Below are 20,684 nucleotides of genomic sequence, written 5' to 3'. Positions count from 1 at the left end.
AATTTCTGGTGTTTCCGGTTCTAGCGTTTATTCTTTCTCTAGAGCTTTTTTAGGTAGTCAATCCACGTATTGGACTGGTCTAGGGTATATTTGTGGAATTGTCATATTTGAGCACAAATGGGAGATTGTGTGTCTCTATCCAATGTACCTTGATTCGCGCCGTTTCTTTGCTTGAGTCTTTGTTGTTGAGCAAACAGTGCATCTACGAACTTTGTTGTTGGGGACAATATCAGGAAAATGTCTACCTACAAGACGAAAAACCTTCGCACAGGCACTACCGTTGTATGTTTTGGTAAATGATACCTAAAAATAACATCTCATTGTAACAAGATAATTTCAAGATTAGATCCACATACCTGTCTAGAAGCTGACGAATAAGATTTAAGTGAAACTGGGCCAATGGTGTTTTCTCTGGGTGTTGTGTAAGGTATATTGTATGTGTATTTAGAATAGAAAGGTCCAATATGTGAAAGCATAGCTTTTTATACCATTTGACGGTTTTCCTGACGCTTTCTGTGAAACTTAGTAACATGTCAGTCCTGTCCACTGCTTCCATATTCATATTGTAATCTATTACACAAGCTGGTTTTTTAATGAATTCGTTTGTCTTTCTGTCTTTTTTAGCCAATTCTACCATTTTGTCTTGGTGCATGCTAGTAAGTATAGTGACCTCTCCTCGATCCTTCCATTTTAGTGCCAACATAGTCCAAGTCGACATTGAGGAAGTTGCACCTTTCTGTAATTTTTCTGCTAAATTAGGCATGTGTTTTCTGTTGACCCTTACTGCTACACAAGAGTTAGTTGTATGGTCAAATAGATAACTTGACAAACCAGGAGACGTATACCAGTTATCAGTAAAGAGAGAGTGACCTTTGTCCAAGTAGGGTTTCATAAGAGTGGCAACCACAGATCCTGAGAGGCCGATATCCTCATAATGATTTATTTCGGTATTTTACCTACATAAACGATAAAGTCTAACACATAACCCGTTTCACAGTCACACAGAAAAAACAATTTTATTCCAAATCGATGGCGTTTGGTTCTTATAAACTGTTTAAACTGCAGCCGTCCTTTAAATAGAACCAAACTTTCGTCGATTAACAGATTTTGGAATGGCGTAAAATTATTAGCAAATGAGTTTTTTACCTGCAAAAAACGCCTCGCACCTTGTATAAAAATCCGCTTGAGGTCGATCAGCATTTTCAGCGAAGTGTAACATTCTCAGCATAGACTGAAAGCGATTCCGGGATATTACACTAGAAAATATGGGTGTATATAACAAATGGTTTGTTGACCAATTTTCTGTAAGTTTGACTTTTCTATGGCGTGCTGCGAGCAATAGCACAGCGATAAATGTAAAAAATTCATTTTCTCTAAGTGGAGACCAAGCAATCTTTTTATTTTTGCAAACTTCCGCTGCAGCAAAATTATTTGTTTCATGTATGATTAAATTAACGGTACCTGGATTTAGAAAGGAAAGAAAACAATCTATGTACCTGGTAGGAATCTCAATATTGTCTAAATGGGTATCTGCATTTGTGTCATCAAACTCGTACACGACAGGAACAAATTGCTGTTTATCCCACTGTATACTAAAATCATTCACTAAAGCTCTTTTGCTTTCATTTCTCGATGTATTTGTAACCACAACTTCGACTTCGCCCTTATCAGCATCTTCATTTTCAGAAATAGCTTCATCATTCCCATAAATAATATTAACAATCTCCTCCTCTTTTGAATCATCGCTATCTGGTACATAATCGCTTTCACTTTCTAAAAAAGGCTCTTCATCGGAATCCAAGCATGCCAGTATATTATCATATTCTTTTTGCGTTAGTCCACACAAATCACCTGTATCGCATGAACTCCTTCTTTTTCTCGAATCAGACATTTTCTTGAAATTTCAGAGTACATTTGCATTGCAACAGTAACAGCAGAATACTGCGTAGTTCATGCTAACGTGATATTTGCGGTACAAGACACATGCTAAAAATAGACCAAAAACCCGACCATACCCAGCAGTTACCGAAACGCCGTGTATTAGTCCCGTATCAATACGGCAGTGGGTTCATCACAATGCATGTTCTAACGTACCAATACGGGATTGGGGCTGATGGCACTGTAGTAATGCTTGATAGATGCGGCAATAGTGCTGGCGAGGCGCAAAAAAAAATTTGATGCCGTATACAAACGGCATGGTATTACAAACGTTTTCACTCGAGAACGTATATATACGTCACTGGGAACAGTGGCACTTTTCCCCAAATCGTATATATATACGTCGCTGGTAAAGAAAGGGTTAAGCAGATAAAAACTAAAGCATGACAAGGAAAATCGCGTTATTAATGTTTAAAACTCTGAAGTGAAACTCATAACCCGTCTCAAGGAAACTTGACTTTAACCTAACTATTATGTTAGTACTGAGTATAGTTGTTTTTTTCAGATGAACACTGATATGGTTATGAACAAGGCAATGTTGGATCTCTATTTGCCCAAGGAAGTTTTGGAAGACGAATATATCGGTTATTTGTTGTGTGCTAAACAATTTAGCCAAAAAAGTAAGTATAGACGTTTTTTGTGGCTTTAGCACTTGGCTATTTTGCCTTTAATAAATGAAAAATAACGAATTTTAACTTTCTAATATAATTAATAGGTACTAAAATAAAAATGTGTATAACTATACTAATAATTGCTGGTGGAAAAAGTGTATCTATTCGAGTCGGAAAACTTCATAAAAATCCTCAAAACTGAATCAAAGAAAAAAAAAATAATAATAATAATAGCAATATAAAACAATAATAAGGAAATACAGGAATACTCGCTTCTCGTCCTGCGAAATTTCTTATTCTATAGGTCATTTCAGATGTCCGTGCAGTAAAGGAATGTGCAATTTTGATTGTGTGCGATTGAAAACCAGTATGTAATAGGCTCCATAATAATAAGGGTTATAAAGAGTCTCCTAGACAATAGTTTATAAGCTTATAATGGTTTTATTTACAAGTGTAAAACGTACGTGGGCGTGCAAATGAGTTTTACAGCATTTGTAAAAGTTACATACGAAGAAGTATCAGTTTTTTGATTTTTAGCAAATTTTATATATTTTGTATATAATTAATTGAAGAATGTATTTTAATATTTGAGTTGATAGCCCAGAGGACAGTAGACGATATTATTATATCGTTTTCGTTCACGGCCGCCAAAACAGGTGGCGCCTCTGTACGCTAACCACTGTAATGGTGAAGTTTTAGGAGACATTTGTTGGACTTTCCGAGTTTGAATTTGTATCAGTCCGTCTGATGAGGCTGGGATAGGCCGAAATGATTCATAACACTTTATTATTACCGATTCGAGCAATGTATCGTCAACATATCTTCCATATCTTTTATAAAGAAGATGGCAATTATCAAATATAGTGAGGAGCCCATTGGGGCACCATTTATTTGTCTGTAGAATTGATTTTGGAAGATAAAATAAGTGTTGGACATACAATGTTTAATGAAAGATAAGTGGTCTTGCTGGATACTGTATTTAGTTTTCAGAATGTTTATAGTGTTTCGTCTATAGGAATGTAATGATATCAAAACTTACTAGAATATCTGACGGTGAGATGGGGTATTGTTTAAGAAGTTCGATGAAATGAAAAGAATTTTTGACGAAGGATGAAGCATTTTCGGCGAGAGGTTGTAGAGTTTTGGCCAAGTACTTGGCCAATGGTTGTGTAGGACAGTTGTATGCACTGACAATAGGACGTAGAGGAATATAAAGTTTGTGAGTTTTGGGTAGGCTATATATTCGAGGTGTTGTGGAAGCCTTTTCACAAGGAATTATATATTGTTTTATGTCAACTGGAAGAGACGTTTTATCGATCATGGTTTTTGTTGTTTTCTCCAGATAGGTTGTCGGATTATTAGGAATTAGTCTGTAGTCTGCAGTATTAACGAGATTTAAGAGTTTATTAATATAAGAAGGCGGGAGAAATTACAAGAATTGGATTTGACTGAAGTTCTTTCAGGGCTTTTCTCTCGGATTGGCTAATGTTCGAAATAGGAGGCTTTGAGTTTTTAAGAACTCTAGCGATGTCTTGTCTAGTTATTTCAACATCTTCGAAAGGTCATTGAAATGTGACTTCGGGTAACAGAGTAATATTGCTAAAGCTTGAGTGGCAATGGTTGAAATAGGAGTATCAGAAAAGATATGAACCACTGTAGTTGGTTTCAATATTGTTGTTTTTAGATACTATTTTATTGTGAATAAGACACAATTAAAGGTTAAAATAAATTTATTGACATTTCAATTTCTACTTTAGATATCGTTTTCAAAATATAAACATTAATAAATTAAACAAATTTTGTTTTTCGTTACTTAGTGAAAAATTCTTCTAATAATTTAATTTTATCTGACTCATTTATATTCACAATTTAGACATTTAGACACTTTAAAGTCGTCTACTTTAAGGATCTGGATAAATCAGCCTATATTCTCTTCTTGCTGTTTGCTTGTTTTTATTATTTTTTACATAAATTGAGAATATATCTACTTAGTACAGTATAACCCATTTCGGTATGAGGACTGACAGATTATAATAAATTAATAATTGTTTCATTTTGAAATGTCAGTTGCATAGTCACCTATGGTTACCCTTTTGTAGTACCATATGCCATTATAGAACAAAACTAATGCTACACAATGTTATATATTGGTAGTCAGGAAATGCAGGGCTACTCAAAACTATAAAAAAATACAGGGTGTCCCATTTAAAATAAGATGCATTTTATTGGGCAGTCCCTGTATATAAAATTTGGTCTGTTGCTACATTGTTGGTCGGCACAGGTAAAATAATACAACTTTTATTTGAATCTTTTTTTTGTATTCCCGAAATTAACGAAAATAAGTGGGGATCAAAAAAAAAAAAATGAGAAACCCGGTACATTAAAAAAATGAATAGATGATCAGATATCAAAAATATTGATATTTGTGACATTTAGTTGTCGTCTAGTAGAATAAATCGCTTGACGGAGAAGCGCAAAACTGGTCTTTCTAAGAATTTGGGAAATAGAAGAAGAAACAGTGTGGTATTTATGTTTTAGAAATTTGAGTATAACTTTATGGTCTCGACAGGCTTTAAGAAATGCTAAATCACAAAGAAGACGATTGTTACATAGCAGCAGTTTGCTAAATGATTTAGTGAGATGGTAAAATTCCTCCCCGTAGAGGCGAATAAAATGTTCTGAAAGGTTTCCGCGGTTAGTACAATTAAACCTAGAACTAAGATTTATATTACGAGGCATGTTTTTTAAGTAAGTACCGTTTTGCAAATCCGCCGCCGCAGCGCTACGGTCAGCGTTCCGCGCATGAGCGCTGGTTACCTACATCTCTTGTCTACGCACTGACGCCATTACAGTCTGATTCTTCATTGTATACTTGTTTACTCCAGTGTTTAAGATGCCTCCAACAATCGTAAGTAACGCTGATTGTGAAGTACGGGCTGTTATACGATTTCTTATTGCTAAAGGCGTAAAACCGATCGATATCCATCGTGGGAAATGGGTGAGAGCATTTAAAGATGGCCGCACAAATGTGCATGATGCAGAACGGAGTGGTCGTCCTTCGGTCGTTAATGAAAATTTGGTGCAGAAAGTGGACGAAAAGGTGAGAGAAAACAGACGCTTTACAATTTCATCATTGTCCGACTGCTTTCCTCGGTATTCTCGTAGTGTTTTGTATCGCATTGTTACCGAGAACTAGAATTACCGGAAATTATGTTCACGTTGGGTTCCAAAAATGTTGACGGATTTGCACAAAACCCAACGTTTATGCAGTGCATTGACTATCCTTGAGCGATACCACAGTGAAGGTGAAGATTTTTTAGACCAAATTGTTACTGGTGACGAAACGTGGGTGGCCTACGTCACACCAGAATCGAAACAACAATCCATGGAATGGCGACATTCATCATCACCCAAAAGAGTGAAGTTTAAGCAAACAATTTCTGCCCGGAAAATCATGTGCACAGTTTTTTGGGACAGAAAAGGAGTATTGCTAGTGGAGTTTCTGCCTCGTAATGAGACAATCAATGCAGCGTCTTATTGTGAGACATTGAAAAATCTGCGTCGTGCAATCCAGAACAAAAGACGTGGCAAGTTGAATAAGGATATCGTTTTGCTGCATGACAATGCCCGTCCACCTGTGGCTAATCAGACCAAAGATCTCATCAAATCATTTAAATGGGAAACTCTAAATCATCCTCCATACAGCCCTCATCTGGCGCCCAGCGACTACCATTTGTTCCAGCACTTAAAGAAACACCTGGGCGGTCAGCGTCTTCAAGACTATAACGAAGTCAAAACATTTGTGATGCAGTGGTTAACAAGTCAGGCGGCAGAATTTTATCAGGAGGGTATTCAAAAACTGGTGCCATGTTATGACAAGTGCCTCAATATTCACCGAACTTATGTAGAAAAGTAGATTAAGGTACAGGCTTTCAAAAAATAAAATTATTGCCATATCTTTGCACGTCCTTTTTTTAATTCCAAAACGGTACTTACTTAAAAAACACGCCTCGTATTACAGGACTAATTATTAAACTTCACAATCTTCGTGGTTAAACCTCGTCGAATATCATTGCGCCCAGCATTCGACATCCTCTTCGATGTTTTCTTCAGGGCTTCCGAGGTCTCTTGTTTTATACTACCTAATATATAGTAAAAAAGTGCACCGTACAGTAGTAACTATTGTAAATAAACATATAATTGCTTCGGATTATTGAAAAACTAACGAAATCAGGTAATGATTTCTTTTGGCCCAAATGTCCAACTTCATCCTATGAGTAGTCAACACAATCCCAAGTTTAAACAAGAACCAGAAATTAAAGATAGAATAGAGGCAACATTCTTGTAAATTTAGGAACACAAAACTTTTATGAATGTGAAGCAAAAGGATCTTATCCTCACAATTCGTGTTAATGCCTTCATCATCAATGAAACGTAGAATTTTATCTAAAATAACTTTTTAAAAAACATTAACTCATGCCTTTAATAAAGACGAAATAAATACGATAAAAATTTTTATCACAGGATTATTGATTCACAATATTTACTAATTATTATTAATTTTCAGAAAATATGTCTTTTCCTGATAAGGTCTTCGGATTTTACCAATGTAACTACAAAAGAAATCCTGACGTAAGTTTTTAAAGCCATTTTTATAAATAAAATAGAAACAAAAGAAGAAAGTTTGCAATTTGGGTTCTTTATTTTGTGTATATACAAGTTTTTAATTTACTTTCTTCACGCTTTACTCATACTTTAGCCATACTTACAATTTCTTTCATAATAACGTTATGAACTTCCAAATCTATATCTTCTTCTTTGTGTGCCGTGCTTGTATTCAAGCGTTGGCTATCGTCATATTGACAAGCTGATGAAATGATTCTCGGTCGGCAGCTAGATGAAACAGTTCCTCGACCGTTCGACCTGTCCATTGTCTCATGTTACGCAGCCAGGACAGTTGTTTTCTTCCGACCCAACGTTTTCCTTTGATTTTGCCCTGAATGATTAACCGGAGTAAGCGATATTTAGGTCCTCTCATTATATGACCGAAGTATTGGACCTTTCTCATTTTGATGATATTGATCAATTCTCGCTCTTTGTGCACGGTCTCTAGTACGCGTTCGTTAGATATGTGTGCTGTCCACGGGATTCTGAGCATGCGACGGTAACACCATAACTCAAACGCTTCTAATTTGTTGAGATTTTTTATTTTTATTGTCCAGGTTTCACATCCATAGAACAAAGTGGACCAGACGTAGCACTTCAATATTCTTAGACGTGTGGTCAACGACAGACTTCTACTGCATAATACAGAACGCCAGTTAATAAAGTTTTTCCGTGCGAGTTCTATTCTGATCGAAATTTCCTCGTCACTTTTAACCCTGCAGTCAATCCAGCTACCCAGATATCTAAAGTGTTCCACCCTTTCCAAAATATTTTATTATCTAATCTTAGCACTGAGTCTTCGATATTAATTTTTCCGACCACCATCCATTTTGTTTTTTTTTGCGTTGATTGTTAAGTCCTTTTCAGTGCATTCGTTGTTTACAGCATTCAACAGGGTTTGAAGATCTTCTAGACTCTCTGCCATTATTGCGGTGTCATCGGCGTATCTGATGTTGTTAATAATTTCACCACCGATCTTAACACCTTCGCGGCGATTATTTAACGCTATTTCAAAAACTGGTTCAGTGTAGGCATTAAACAACATCGGTGACATAACACATCCCTGTCTGACACCACGCTTAATAGAAACTTTAGCTGAAACCTCTTGGTCCACCCTAACACAAGCGGTTTGATTATAGTAAAGATTTTTAAGCAATCTAATGTCATACGTGTCCAGACCAACTGAGTCTAAGCATTGAAATAATAATGTATGTGGTACTCTATCAAAGGCTTTTTCGAAATCTATAAAACATACGTAAATATTTTTCCTAAACTCAATGCTCTTTTGAGAGTATTCGCATGCAAAAAAGAGCTTCTCGAGTACCCATACCGTTTCGGAAACCAAACTGCTCATCACCAGTTATCCCCTCACAAAGTTTATATATGCGACAATGCAATATTTTCATAAAAATTTTGAGCGTGTGACTCATTAAACTGATAAGTCGATAGTCGCTACACTGTCTGGCATTATTTTTCTTGGGAATAGTTATAAATATCGATTCTAACCAGTTGTCTGGTAATTTGCCGCTGCTGTATATCTTATTAAAGAAGGATGTGATAGTCGCAACACTCTCATTATCTAATAGTTTTAACAATTCTGCAGGTATTTCGTCAGGACCAGAAGCCTTCCTTCGTTTCGCTTGGTCGATAGCCTTCTGAACTTCTGAGATTAGAATCGGTGGGCCTGTATCTTGGTTATATGTTATTTCTTGGTAGATTCTTTGGTCATCGTTAAATAATTCTATTATGTAATTTTCCCATTCGGTACACCGCTCTTTTTTATCACTTAAAATTCTACCACCAGAGTCTTGTAATATATTTTGCCCATAAGTTCTGCTTTTGCCTGTTAATTCTTTTAGTTTTTTTAAGCAAATGGAAGCTGTCGTGTTGTTGCTCCAGTTTCTCAATTTCTAAACAGGATTCTTGTAGCCATCGGTCTTTTGCTACTTTAATTCTTTTTCAGATTTCTTTATGTATTTCATTGTATTTTTCTCTGTTTATGGATTTATACTGCCTCCGAACGTCCATTAGATCTAAGATGTCTTGTGTCATCCAGTCATTTTTAACTGTTGGTCGCCTTTAAAGATTTTCTCGAGATGCAGTGGTTATTGTCGTTTTCATTTGTTCCCAGCAATCATTTATGTTGTCAAATCTATATATGTCAAGAATTTTACTGTGTGCATGTTTAGTCTCCATCCTATAATACAAAGCACACCAAACGCGTAAGTTTAAAATTGTAATTTTAGCTGATAAATCTCTACTTTATAACGTTATACAGTGCTAGTCAAAAGTTCGTTCCCCCCCTCGTTTCTTTTGAAACGTTATGGTTATAATAGTGAAATTTGGAGGGAGGTAATAAACAGACGTAGGCTTCTCAACTAGTCACAACAGGTGACGTAGTAGTGACAGATGACGTTTCAGCACCACTGTGACAGATAATTTTAAATGGGACCTTATGGTAAGTGATACCTCGTTTGAAAGGTACTACGAATACCTATTCAGTCATAACAATTTTATTTAAGCTCATTTTGATGAATAAATTAAATAAATACTAAAATTGTAGCTTCTCATTTAACTAATAAATATTTAACAACCAGTTCTTATAGTAAGTATTCAAAATGCCGTACTCGTTCAAATATGTCGGGAAATTGCCATACACTTTATGTAGGAAATGTTAATACTGTCGGGTGCTGTAGCATAAACTTTAGATTTTAATTATCTCCACAGAAAAAAATCTAATTGTGTGAGGTCCGGTGACCGCGCTGGCCATTCTATTGTACCTTGTCGTCCAATCCATCTACCACGATATTCCTCATTTAGGTAATGTCTTCTTCTTCTTAGGGTGCCTGTCCGTTTCGAACGTTGGCGATCATTCTGGCTATGATGACTTTGTTGCTATACGGAATAGCAGTGTTGAGGTCTTTCTATACCATGCTCTCAGGTTAGCAAGCCAGGATATTCTTCTTCGTCCTGGGGTCTATTTCCCTTCAAATTTACCTCGCAAAATGCATAAGAAATAAACAATGTGTCGGTTTTTTTAATTATGTTTGGGTAATATTGCGAGTTTAATTTTTTAATTTAATCATTTTTCCGTTAATTTTACCTTGCAAAATGCATTGGAGTAGTTCGTATCTGCCTTGATTTCTTATTATTTGTCCCAAGTACTGCAGCTTACAGCCATTCACGATGTTGACCAAATCTCCGGCTGTGTTTATCTTCGGCAGTACTTCTTCATCGGTGACTTTGTCTCTCCATGGTATCATCAAAATCCTTCTGTATAACAATAGCTCAAAATCCTGAAGTTTTGGTAGCGTTTCCGCCTTCAATGTCCACGTTTTTACACCGTATAGAAGCAGTAAGTACACGTAACCTTCAAGGAGCCTTATTTTTGTTCCTAGGGTGAGGTCATGGCTCTTGAACACGGAGCTCATAGTCAAGAATGCACTTTTTGCCTTTTCGATGCGACATTTAATCTCTTGGGTATTGTCATCCGACTCATTGATTATAGTTCCCAAGTAGTTGTACTGTGAGACACGTTCAATTTTCGTTTGGTTATACAGATTTGCTCCAGTTATGTTTACCTTGCTGATGATCATTAGCTTGGTTTTTCTGGTGTTTATATACAGTCCATATGTTCTACTTGTTTCCATTATTTTGTTAATTAAGTTTTGCAGCCCTGCTATGGTTTAGGAAAACACTATTGTATCATCTGCATACCTCAGGTTATTGAGCTTGACTCCATTTATTGAGATGCCTTCATCAACATCTTTTAGCGCCTCTTCAAAATGTGCTTCGAGTACAGATTGAATATCAGTGGTGAAATTATGCACCCCTGTCTCACTCTCCTTAAGATTTTGACCTGATCTGTAGATTCTTCATCTATTCGAAGCACCGCTGATTGATTCCAATACAGGTTAGCTATTATTTTTAAGTCTCTTCCGTCAATTTCTGTCCTCTTCAGCACTTTCATCATTTGTTCATGAATGACTCTATCGAAAGCCTTCTTGTAGTCAATCAGGCATGCAAAAATATCACAAATGACTTCTCTACATTTCTGAAACAATACCTGCACGCTAAATAAAGCTTCCATTGTACCAACGGCGTTCACAAATCCAAACTAATTGGGCGTAATTTTTTCCTCGTATTTTCGGTAAATTCCTTTGTGGATAACTTTTAAAAACAGCTTCAGCAGATGGCTCATTAGGCTTATGGTCCTATAGTCTTCACAAACTTTTGCTCCTGGTTTTTTGGGCAATAGTACGAACTCCGATTTGTGCCACTCTACTGATATTTTTCCTGCCTTGTATATTTCATTAAATATTTCAATTATTATTTTTATGTTTTTTGCATCTAATAGCTTCAGCAGATCTGCAGGAACTTCATCAACTCCCAATGCCTTTCCATCTTTCATTTGTCTGACGGCCGCCGTTATTTCTTCTGGAAGGATTCCGCGACCTGAATTTTATTTAATGGTGGGCTCTTGTATTGTTCTAAGGTCATGGAAAAGTTTCTCCAATTATTCTTCTCATACTTTCTTTTTATCTTCTTTGGTTATGACAAGATTGCATTTATCATCTGTTATTTTTAAGCTGTTGCGTTTTCGGAACTTTCCAGCTATTTCCTTCATCTTTCGATGAACGTTGAAGTTATCATATCGACTCTGATACTTCTCTATTTCTTGACATTGTTTTGTTTTTGTCTCTCCTTGACTTTTCTTATTTTTCTTCTCACGATGGTATGTATTCTATTATATTCTTGGAGATTTTCTTTGTTTTTTTTCTCTGATCCATAAGTTCAAGTATTTCGTAGGTCATCCACGATTTCCATTTTTCTGTATCTTTCTTTAGGCGTTGTTCTTTTATTTCTCTCACTGTTCCTTGTATGATGGTCAGACTTTCCTCTATAGTTCCTGAATTTCTGTATTGTAGCACCTTTTTATTGACGTTTTCACTCAACTTCAGTCAAACATTCTAATCTTTCAGTTTTCTAACATCATACTTCTTCATCGACTTACTTGTAACCTTCTTTATTCTGACTTCGAAATTACCTACAACTGGTACATGATCAGAATTTATGTCTACCCCGGGTATGTTTTAACACATGTACAGCTGTTCCTATACCTCTTATTTACTAGCATGTAATTAATCTGATTTCTTACAATCCTTCCCACGAAATCCAGTGGAGATTTCCAGGTGTACAGTTTCCTTGGGTGTAGCTTAAACCAGGTATTTATGATAACTAATTGATTTGCTTTCGCAAAAATCTCCAATGTATCTCCCCAATCGTTCCGGTTTCCTAGACCAACTGCAGATGATGTTTTGCTAGCCCCAACTTTGGCGTTGAAGTCACCCATGACAATTGTTAGGTCTGGCTTTTTCAATCTTTTCACGACTTGATTAATGCTATGGTATAGTTCTTCTATCTCTTCTTCTGTTCCTTCTGTTGTAGGTGCATACACTTAAATTATATTGATGTCGATTGGTCTTGCTCTGCCTAATGTCTTACTGCACCATAATGGTGTAAAGGAGTACCATCTCGTTGAAACGTTATTTCCAAGTTGCCGAATTCATCTGGATTATCCTCTCCAGAATTTCTAGTATTAACGGTTCAATTGCATTTTGTAACATCTCCAGATACATTATACCGGTTAAGTTAGTATTGAGAAACAGAATATTCTCTCTCCTGTTGCCGACAAGAATGTAGCGTAGAATCTTTTTAAATAATTTTAAACTGTTTGTCCTTGTTTTAGTGTAGTGGTATGTACAATTTATGTTTCAATTTCATGTTTATTACATTCTGCGCTTGCTGGATAGCCCAAATTTGACGAAATGCCCCTGATGGTGCTGTAGAAGGCGAAAGTACTTGGGCAAGATTTGATTATTACAATTGTGCTCGATATTTGCCTTTAATTTTTCAAAGTTTAAATAGAGAATTGACAAGCTTCAACTTTTTTGACAAAAAACAAAAGGGGACGTTAGAATTTTTATTAATTTAATGCCAAACTAGAATTTTATTATTTATTTAATTTATTCGTTTAAATCTTCTTAAATCCAATCAAAATTAGTATGATTGAATAGGCATATTAGAATAATTATTGTAGTTTCGCATTTAATTAATAAATATTCTAACGATCGCCTCTGTTTAATTGTCAAAAAAAATTACGTTGACGTAAAAATAATTAGATAATTGAAAAACTTTTTGACAAGTAACCACGGCGGAGGTTTTAATATTTATAGAATTAAATGCAAAACTACAATTTTAGTATTTATTTAATTTATTAATCAAAATGATCTTAAACTCAAATGAAATTATTATGATTAAATAGGTATTTTCAATACCTTTCAAACGAGGTATTACTTGCCATAAGGTCTCATTTAAAATTATCTGTCACAGTGGCGCTGTCACGTCATCTGTCACTATCACGTCACCTGATATGACTAGTTGAGAAGCCTACGTCTGTTTATTACCTCATCTAAATTTTACTATTATAACAATAACTGTTCAAAAGATACGAGGAGGGGAAGGGACTTTTACCAGCACTGTATACCGGTATATTTTAAAGATTTATGGTAATACTGCAAAAAGGCTAGTTTTTATTATTTATTTGCAAGGAAATTGAAAACATGATACTATCAATTATTCATTTTAGTTTCTATTTATTATAGTCTCAGTCTGTTTTATTTAATCTTCAAAGTAGTTAAGTTTATTTAGTTTCCTTTAAATAAGCCACCAGCAGCAAGAAAATCGAATTTTTTCAGAATCTGACTACATTAGAATCGTTGTCACTCAGTCAACCATTTCAAGAGTTTTAACACGTTTTGCTGCCACTGGGAGTAACTCAAGGAGACCAGGTCAAGGCCGCAAAAGAGTTGTAACTTTTAATCCCACTTTTGAAACTTCCTACACTAAGGTAAATGTTCTTTACCAGCATTTATCTACAAAACGAATTTTTGGACCGTTACAACTTTAGAATAAGCCAAAATATGATAAGGACAAGACTTCGCTAGGGAACGGCACTTACTGGCTCAGTATTGATCAGAGACATAGAAGGCAAATATTGCATTTTGCTCGTAAACATGTTGTTTGAAATAATGAAGATTGGGGAAGATTGTTTTTGAATGTTTTTGAATAAATACAGATATTGTCTTTTTTCTGATGACAGGCGAAATTCAAGCATATTTTGTTTGTCTTTGGCGTATTTCGTTTTTCTTGCCTGTTCCTTGATGTTTATATTTATTCCTTCATGGATTTTTTAAATCATTAATGACATATTTTTGATTTGTAATATTTTTTATCTCATATACTAAAACAGATTTTTTTCTATTTCAGAAATTTATCTTCTTCTAAGACCACAAATAAAAAAAAAGGAAAGAATACTTTCGTCTTCTTCGAAACATAAATAAATAAACAATAAACATTTTTAATTATACCTTTTGTTTTATTTTTACCTTAAAACATTATTATTTATTATTTCTAGGATTATCTATCTATATAAAAGGCTTGGACGACAACTCACACTGTTTGTCTGGTACGATAACTCTAGCACCACCTACAATATATGAAAGGATACTGAAATACCAACTGACATTTCATTGATATTTTGTTCTTGAAATGACACTGTTAAGTTATTGATCATTTATTTTTTATTTTATTAATAACAGCAATAATCACCTTGGATTATTAGCTGTGTTATAATTATTACATAGATACTTAAATCTAAACATTATTTTTTATTGACGTTTCAATTTCCACTTCGGAAATCGTTCTCAAAATACAAACATTAGTAAATTGAAATAGATTAATTTTATTATTTATGTATTATTTATATTTTAAACAATTTATATTATTTTACAATAATTCCATATATTATTGTTTGGGAAAGTATTTAGTGTAAAGAAATACTAAATACCTTTCCAAACATTCTGTCCCTCCAAAAACGAATGTTTTTAAAAACAGCTCAAAGTATAAGTGTAAAGGATAGACATGAAAAGATCAGTATACTAATAAACAACTAAATATGGCTTGACAAATAAGCCGCGAGCATACTTTGACCACAGGACATGATAATTATTAATAAAATTTTAAATCAAAACTTTGCCGATTACACATATAGGCAAAATATCAACAAAAATAGCCAAACACATAAAAAAGAAAGGAATAACACCAACTTTCAGAACAAACAATAACTTAGGCAAAAATAAAAGCATTTACACAGTGGAGTATACAATTTCAAATGTGGCGACTGCCCAAAAACTTACATCGGTCAAACTGGTAGAAATTTTAATAAACGAATAGCAGAACATAAAAGGGCTTTCAATAATAGAAAAACAGATTCTACATACGCACTTCACCTTCTAGAACAATTCATTCTTTTATTGACGAATTTCAGATTCTTCACATTCAAAATAAAGTCATTAAGCTATCTTTGTTAGAATCTATGGAAATTAACAAATTAAAAAATACAGACATAATTCTGAATGACCAACTTGAAACAAACAGTTCTCCCCTCCTCAAGCTATTTCGTTAAAGACTATAAACTGTAAACTCATAACAAAAATAAAGCACTTGGGAAAGGCACTGCCGAAACAGTTGTAGTAAATAGATTTTATGATAAATTTTGTGGAAGTTTTTTTCTTTCTGATAGGAACCTATATATAGTTGACTCCCCTACGCCAGTCATGTTGGCACAACTTTCGACTATGTTGCGAACAGTGTTTGTGGGATTCTGAGAAACCAGAGCATCGTGAACATTTAGGACAATAGTCTTCTCTCTTGGTTAATAGACAGACTTACTGACTGTACGCAACAGTACCGGTGTAAAACTTGATGATGTTTATGATGAAGCCATCACAAACAATCCAACAAAACGAGCACGAGCGAAAGGTACGTATATGTTCGTAGGTATATGGAATAAAAAATCACTCACACACTGCATATAATTCGCAAAAAAATATTCGAGATGCTAATTACTGCTGTAGACTCGGAAACACCGACGAGCCGTAAATTACATGCTAAACCGTAAAACGTACTAAACAAAAAAATTGTTTTCGTTCGTAATATCTTCACGCTTTCAAGTTAAGTTTCGAATATAAACTGAACAGACGAGGCACGTGGCCAAAGCCGGCATCTTTAGACCCCTTATATTATATTATGGACGACAACTCACACTGTTTGTCTGGTACGATAACTCTAGCACCACCTACAATATATGAAAGGATACTGAAATACCAACTGACATTTCATTGATATTTTGTTCTTGAAATGACAATGTTAAGTTATTGATCATTTATTTTTTATTTTATTAATAACAGCAATAATCACCTTGGATTATTAGCTGTGATATAATTATTACATAGATACTTAAATCTAATTATTATTTTTGATTTTTGATTAATTAGATTCACGAGTAGGTAAGAATGTCATATTTTATAATTTGCAACTTGGATTTAAAAAACATTAACAGTTACAGTTGTTTAAAACATCTTAGCTCCTAATACCCAGTTCTACCATCAGTCTGTCTAAACAACTGATTTGCTAACCGCCAATTCATCGATTTAAATCAATTATCAATGGTTATTTTTCAAACGAGTTGCACCGCTCTAAAAAACTATTGGGCTACAAACTGACAAAATATAAGTGGCAACATCGTATTAGTACAGCTTATTCTATGCGAATTAGAGTGTGGTCTGTCGAAGAAGATTGTCAATGTCAATACGAAATTGAATTGCCAATTGAACCAAAACAAAATACTACAAAAAAGAGGACTATATAAGACATATTTCGAGCTGAACTAGCTGGACTGCTCACATCTTTCGTTAAACTGATAAATTCCTATCTCTCCAATCGGACGATCTGGATCACAGTTGGCAATTCTTACTCCAATGCTCTTATGCTAACAGTGACATCCCTCACCCTCAGTATACATCGGAAACCCTACTTCTGTAGGCTAACGACACTGCGCTCCTCACTTCGGGACCACACAGAGTGCGTGGACAAATGTCTGTATTCAAAAAAGCTCAAAACTACCTAGACCGACTTATTAGGTGGTACAATAGATGGAGAGTAACTATTAATGCCTCCAAAACCCAACTAATACTATTTAAATCTTCCCACTGCCGTGATGTCCAGGACCAGATAACCCTTCTAGGAGAAAACCTTATTCTCAGAAACTCTTATTTACTACTTAGGAGTTCATTTTAGCAGGCCTCTCAACTGTCAAACCGACATAGAAAACACCCTAAACACGGTAAGAAAGAGGGCTAGCTCAAAACACTATTGCACACCTATAAAACCTACATAAGACCGATAATCGAATACAAGGCATGCGTCTACGCATCACTTAACACCCGCCAAATCATGGCCACTGAAAGGAAAATTCTAAGATTCTGTACGAGGAAACGCAGAGATTACCCGTCAGCACTCATACGTCAAGTAGCCAATGTAACACCAATTAAGGATAGAATCCTATATTTACTCGTACACCTTGCTCATATTTTTTAATGATTTCATGTTTTAGTTCAATAGACATCATCTTCTTCATCGAACCCATGGTTGTAGGTATAATAAATGTAATATTGTAATGTACAAAAAGCAAAAAACGCGAACCCAACTTAACAATACTTCGAAAATGAGGGAAACAAGCAAAGCAGGCAGAATGAGGTCTGTAGTAAAAATTTACACCGTGTAAATTACACCGACATCGAGAGTGCAGTATGGTTAGTATTATAATCCGAATTTTTGTCGGATTTAACTTCCAATGACCATTTAATTTGTCGGTCCAAGTAATGATCACGTACAGACCCGTAAAACGATCTTTATGGCGAGGCCGTAAAGATCTATTACCAGTAAAACTATTATACCTTTGATTTACAAAGCGAATTAGAAGTGGTTAAATAAGAGGTATGAATTTGAATAAAAATCGATTCCTCATATCTCAAATCTTGCTCTCATCTCGAAGCAAAATATCACTCGCCCCGCGGCTCGTATCTCAAAACACTCGTATATTAGGTCGCTCGTATATCGAGGTATTATACCACTATTTTAAATTATAAAAACTCTTTTTAAAGGCAGTACAGTATAGTCGGTTCGCTATATTTACGCGGGTTTCGGATTAAAAATTTTATTGTAAGTACCCAGTTTTAATTACCTGCTCTTTGGGGAAATATCAACTGGTCAAATGAAATGAAAAATAATCCATAATTTTTTTTAATTAAATAATAATGGAAAATCTTTTATATAATTGACAGTATAATAAGGAGAATTACTTCATTAATGGAGTGTAATGTGGCTAATATAAACCTAATAATAATTTTATATTACACTTCAAACAGAAAATATGGTCTATGTATATTTGTTCCATGGAGAGAATTTCTAATGAAAAATAAAAAAATTTAACTTGCCAACAAAAATGAAAATCAGTCATTATCATCAAAAATATCATAATCGTCATCATCATCACTGTCATCACCATTAATTGTTATTATGATTGGACTTATTTCGTTTATTTTATTTTCACGAGTCCACCAATCTTCTATTAGCTTCTCGCACTTGAATATACAGTTGAGCCACACTTCTGGAGTTACAATTGAAAGTGCCTTTCGCCAAGTTTCCCGAACTGCGTCGTCGCTATAACCGTTAGGCCCAATATGGTTATCATAATATTGTTTTGCTATTCCCCATATATATTCGATGGGATTAAACTGGCAATGATACGGTGGCAGGCGTAAAACTTGATGACCGTAACTTTCAATAATCTGATCCACAACAAAGGTTTTTAGTTTTGCGTGGATATTTGCCAAGCGTAATAATTCTGATTTAAAAATATGTTGTGTAAATGGTATATGTTCCTTTGTCAACCATTCTTTAATTTTATTAACAGTCCAGGAATTCGTTGGACTTTTGTTTAATACTTCAAAATGGTAAGGTGCATTGTCTAAAATAATTACGCTGGGCTCACTTAAACCTGGGAGAAGTTTTTCATGTAACCATTTTACAAACATTTTTGTGTTCATATTATCGTGATAGTCACTTGATTTTGATTTAGATGAAAATATTAAATCAGCACCTTCTATAAAACCCGATTTCCCTCCTGCATGTAAAATTATGTGTCGCTTCCCTTCTCCATCAGTATGTTTGATAGACTTTACGTTATCATCTTGCCATATTCTCTTGGTTGCACCCCTAGAAAATATTCATGTTTCGGCTAAATATATAAAATTTGCCCTTTCTCATTTTAATTTGGAATATTTTCTTAGAAAGTTAATTCTTTTGTGCACAACAGAACTTCTTTCACAAAGGGCTTTTCTGTTATCCTCCTTTTGAAATTTGAAACCCAAATTATGTATCACTTGCCATAGACTTGTTCTGCCAATTTCGTCAAATTTTCTATCTTTTAATTCCGAGAGAATTGTATTTAAGGTCACATGTTCCTTGTTGGCTCGCATTCGATAAATGGTATCACGAATTTCAATTTTTTTTTCATCTGGAATATCTTTCGTTTTCAATGATAGGCGAGTTTTTCGGTGATCTTCTTTCGGCCGTTCATTATTGCGATTTTGTAATACTCCTGTTAGTTTGGCTTCACTAATTCCTAGAGCATCACATACGCGTTGTTGAACAGACATTACCGATTTTAAAGGACCGCCATTTTCTTTTTCATCCGTAAAATACTTATGTACACTACAAATTAGACTATCTAGATCTAACACACGTCTAGGCATTTTTAAATATTTCCACCAAACATACAATGTCGACACTGGGAAAGAATCAATTCAACTGCAATATTGTAACAAATTTATTATATATATATATATATATATATATATATATATATATATATATATATATATATATTTAGGGATTCTACAGTATTCACTGCCTTCCCTCGCTCAACCGTTTCCATCTCTCTCTGTTGTTCCATTCTCCATCGTTTAGTCCTCTCTTACTCATGGCGTCGTCTACTTCGTTCCTCCAGGATTTTCGGGGTCGTCCTCTCTTTTCCTCCTTCCTATGGGGCTCCATTCGGTTATTCTTTTTATCCATCTGCTGTCGCTAGCTCTTCTTACATGTCCATACCACTTTAGTCTTTTTTGTTCTATATATGTTAGTATGTCTGTTTCTATTGATGTTCTTTGCTTTATTTCGTCATTACTTCTCCTATCCATTCTTGTTACTCTGCAGCATCTTCGCAGGCATTCCATCTCTGTTGCTATTATCTTACTGCAACAAATTTATACCTACCCTAATGTTATTTTAATGTATTTTAAAATATGACCATTAATGCAGTTTTTACCTAATTTTCTGGGAAGTCGTTTACTGCAACTGGTTATCAATGAGTCATTAGCATAATTTTGTTAATCCGAAACCCGCGTAAATATAGCGAACCGACTATACTGTGTCTCCTGTATTTTCAAAATTTAAATAATATTTTTAAAATTGAATAAAGTATTATTATTTATTTCTTATTTATAT

The 20,684-nt window shown here is 34.7% G+C and overlaps 2 protein-coding genes across 3 annotated transcripts in view; one reads left to right on the top strand and one right to left on the bottom strand.

Annotated features, from left to right (window-relative positions):
- LOC140449821 (uncharacterized) overlaps positions 1–14,648 on the top strand; it is a 38,085-nt gene extending 23,437 nt beyond the window's left edge. The window contains exons 4-6 of the mRNA XM_072543178.1: positions 2,444–2,558; positions 7,117–7,181; positions 14,544–14,648. Of these exons, the coding sequence (XP_072399279.1) occupies positions 2,444–2,558; positions 7,117–7,181; positions 14,544–14,561 (198 nt within the window). The 3' untranslated portion in view covers positions 14,562–14,648. The remainder of the gene's footprint in view (positions 1–2,443; positions 2,559–7,116; positions 7,182–14,543) is intronic.
- LOC140449818 (dynein axonemal heavy chain 1-like) overlaps positions 1–20,684 on the bottom strand; it is a 1,063,244-nt gene that overhangs the window by 146,603 nt on the left and 895,957 nt on the right. The gene's annotated exons all lie outside the window — the stretch shown is intronic.

The sequence above is a fragment of the Diabrotica undecimpunctata genome, chromosome 9 (assembly GCF_040954645.1).
Source record: "Diabrotica undecimpunctata isolate CICGRU chromosome 9, icDiaUnde3, whole genome shotgun sequence".
NCBI lineage: Eukaryota > Metazoa > Arthropoda > Insecta > Coleoptera > Chrysomelidae > Diabrotica > Diabrotica undecimpunctata.
Note: the sequence above shows the minus strand (reverse complement) of the source record. Positions and strands in the feature narration are given on the sequence as shown.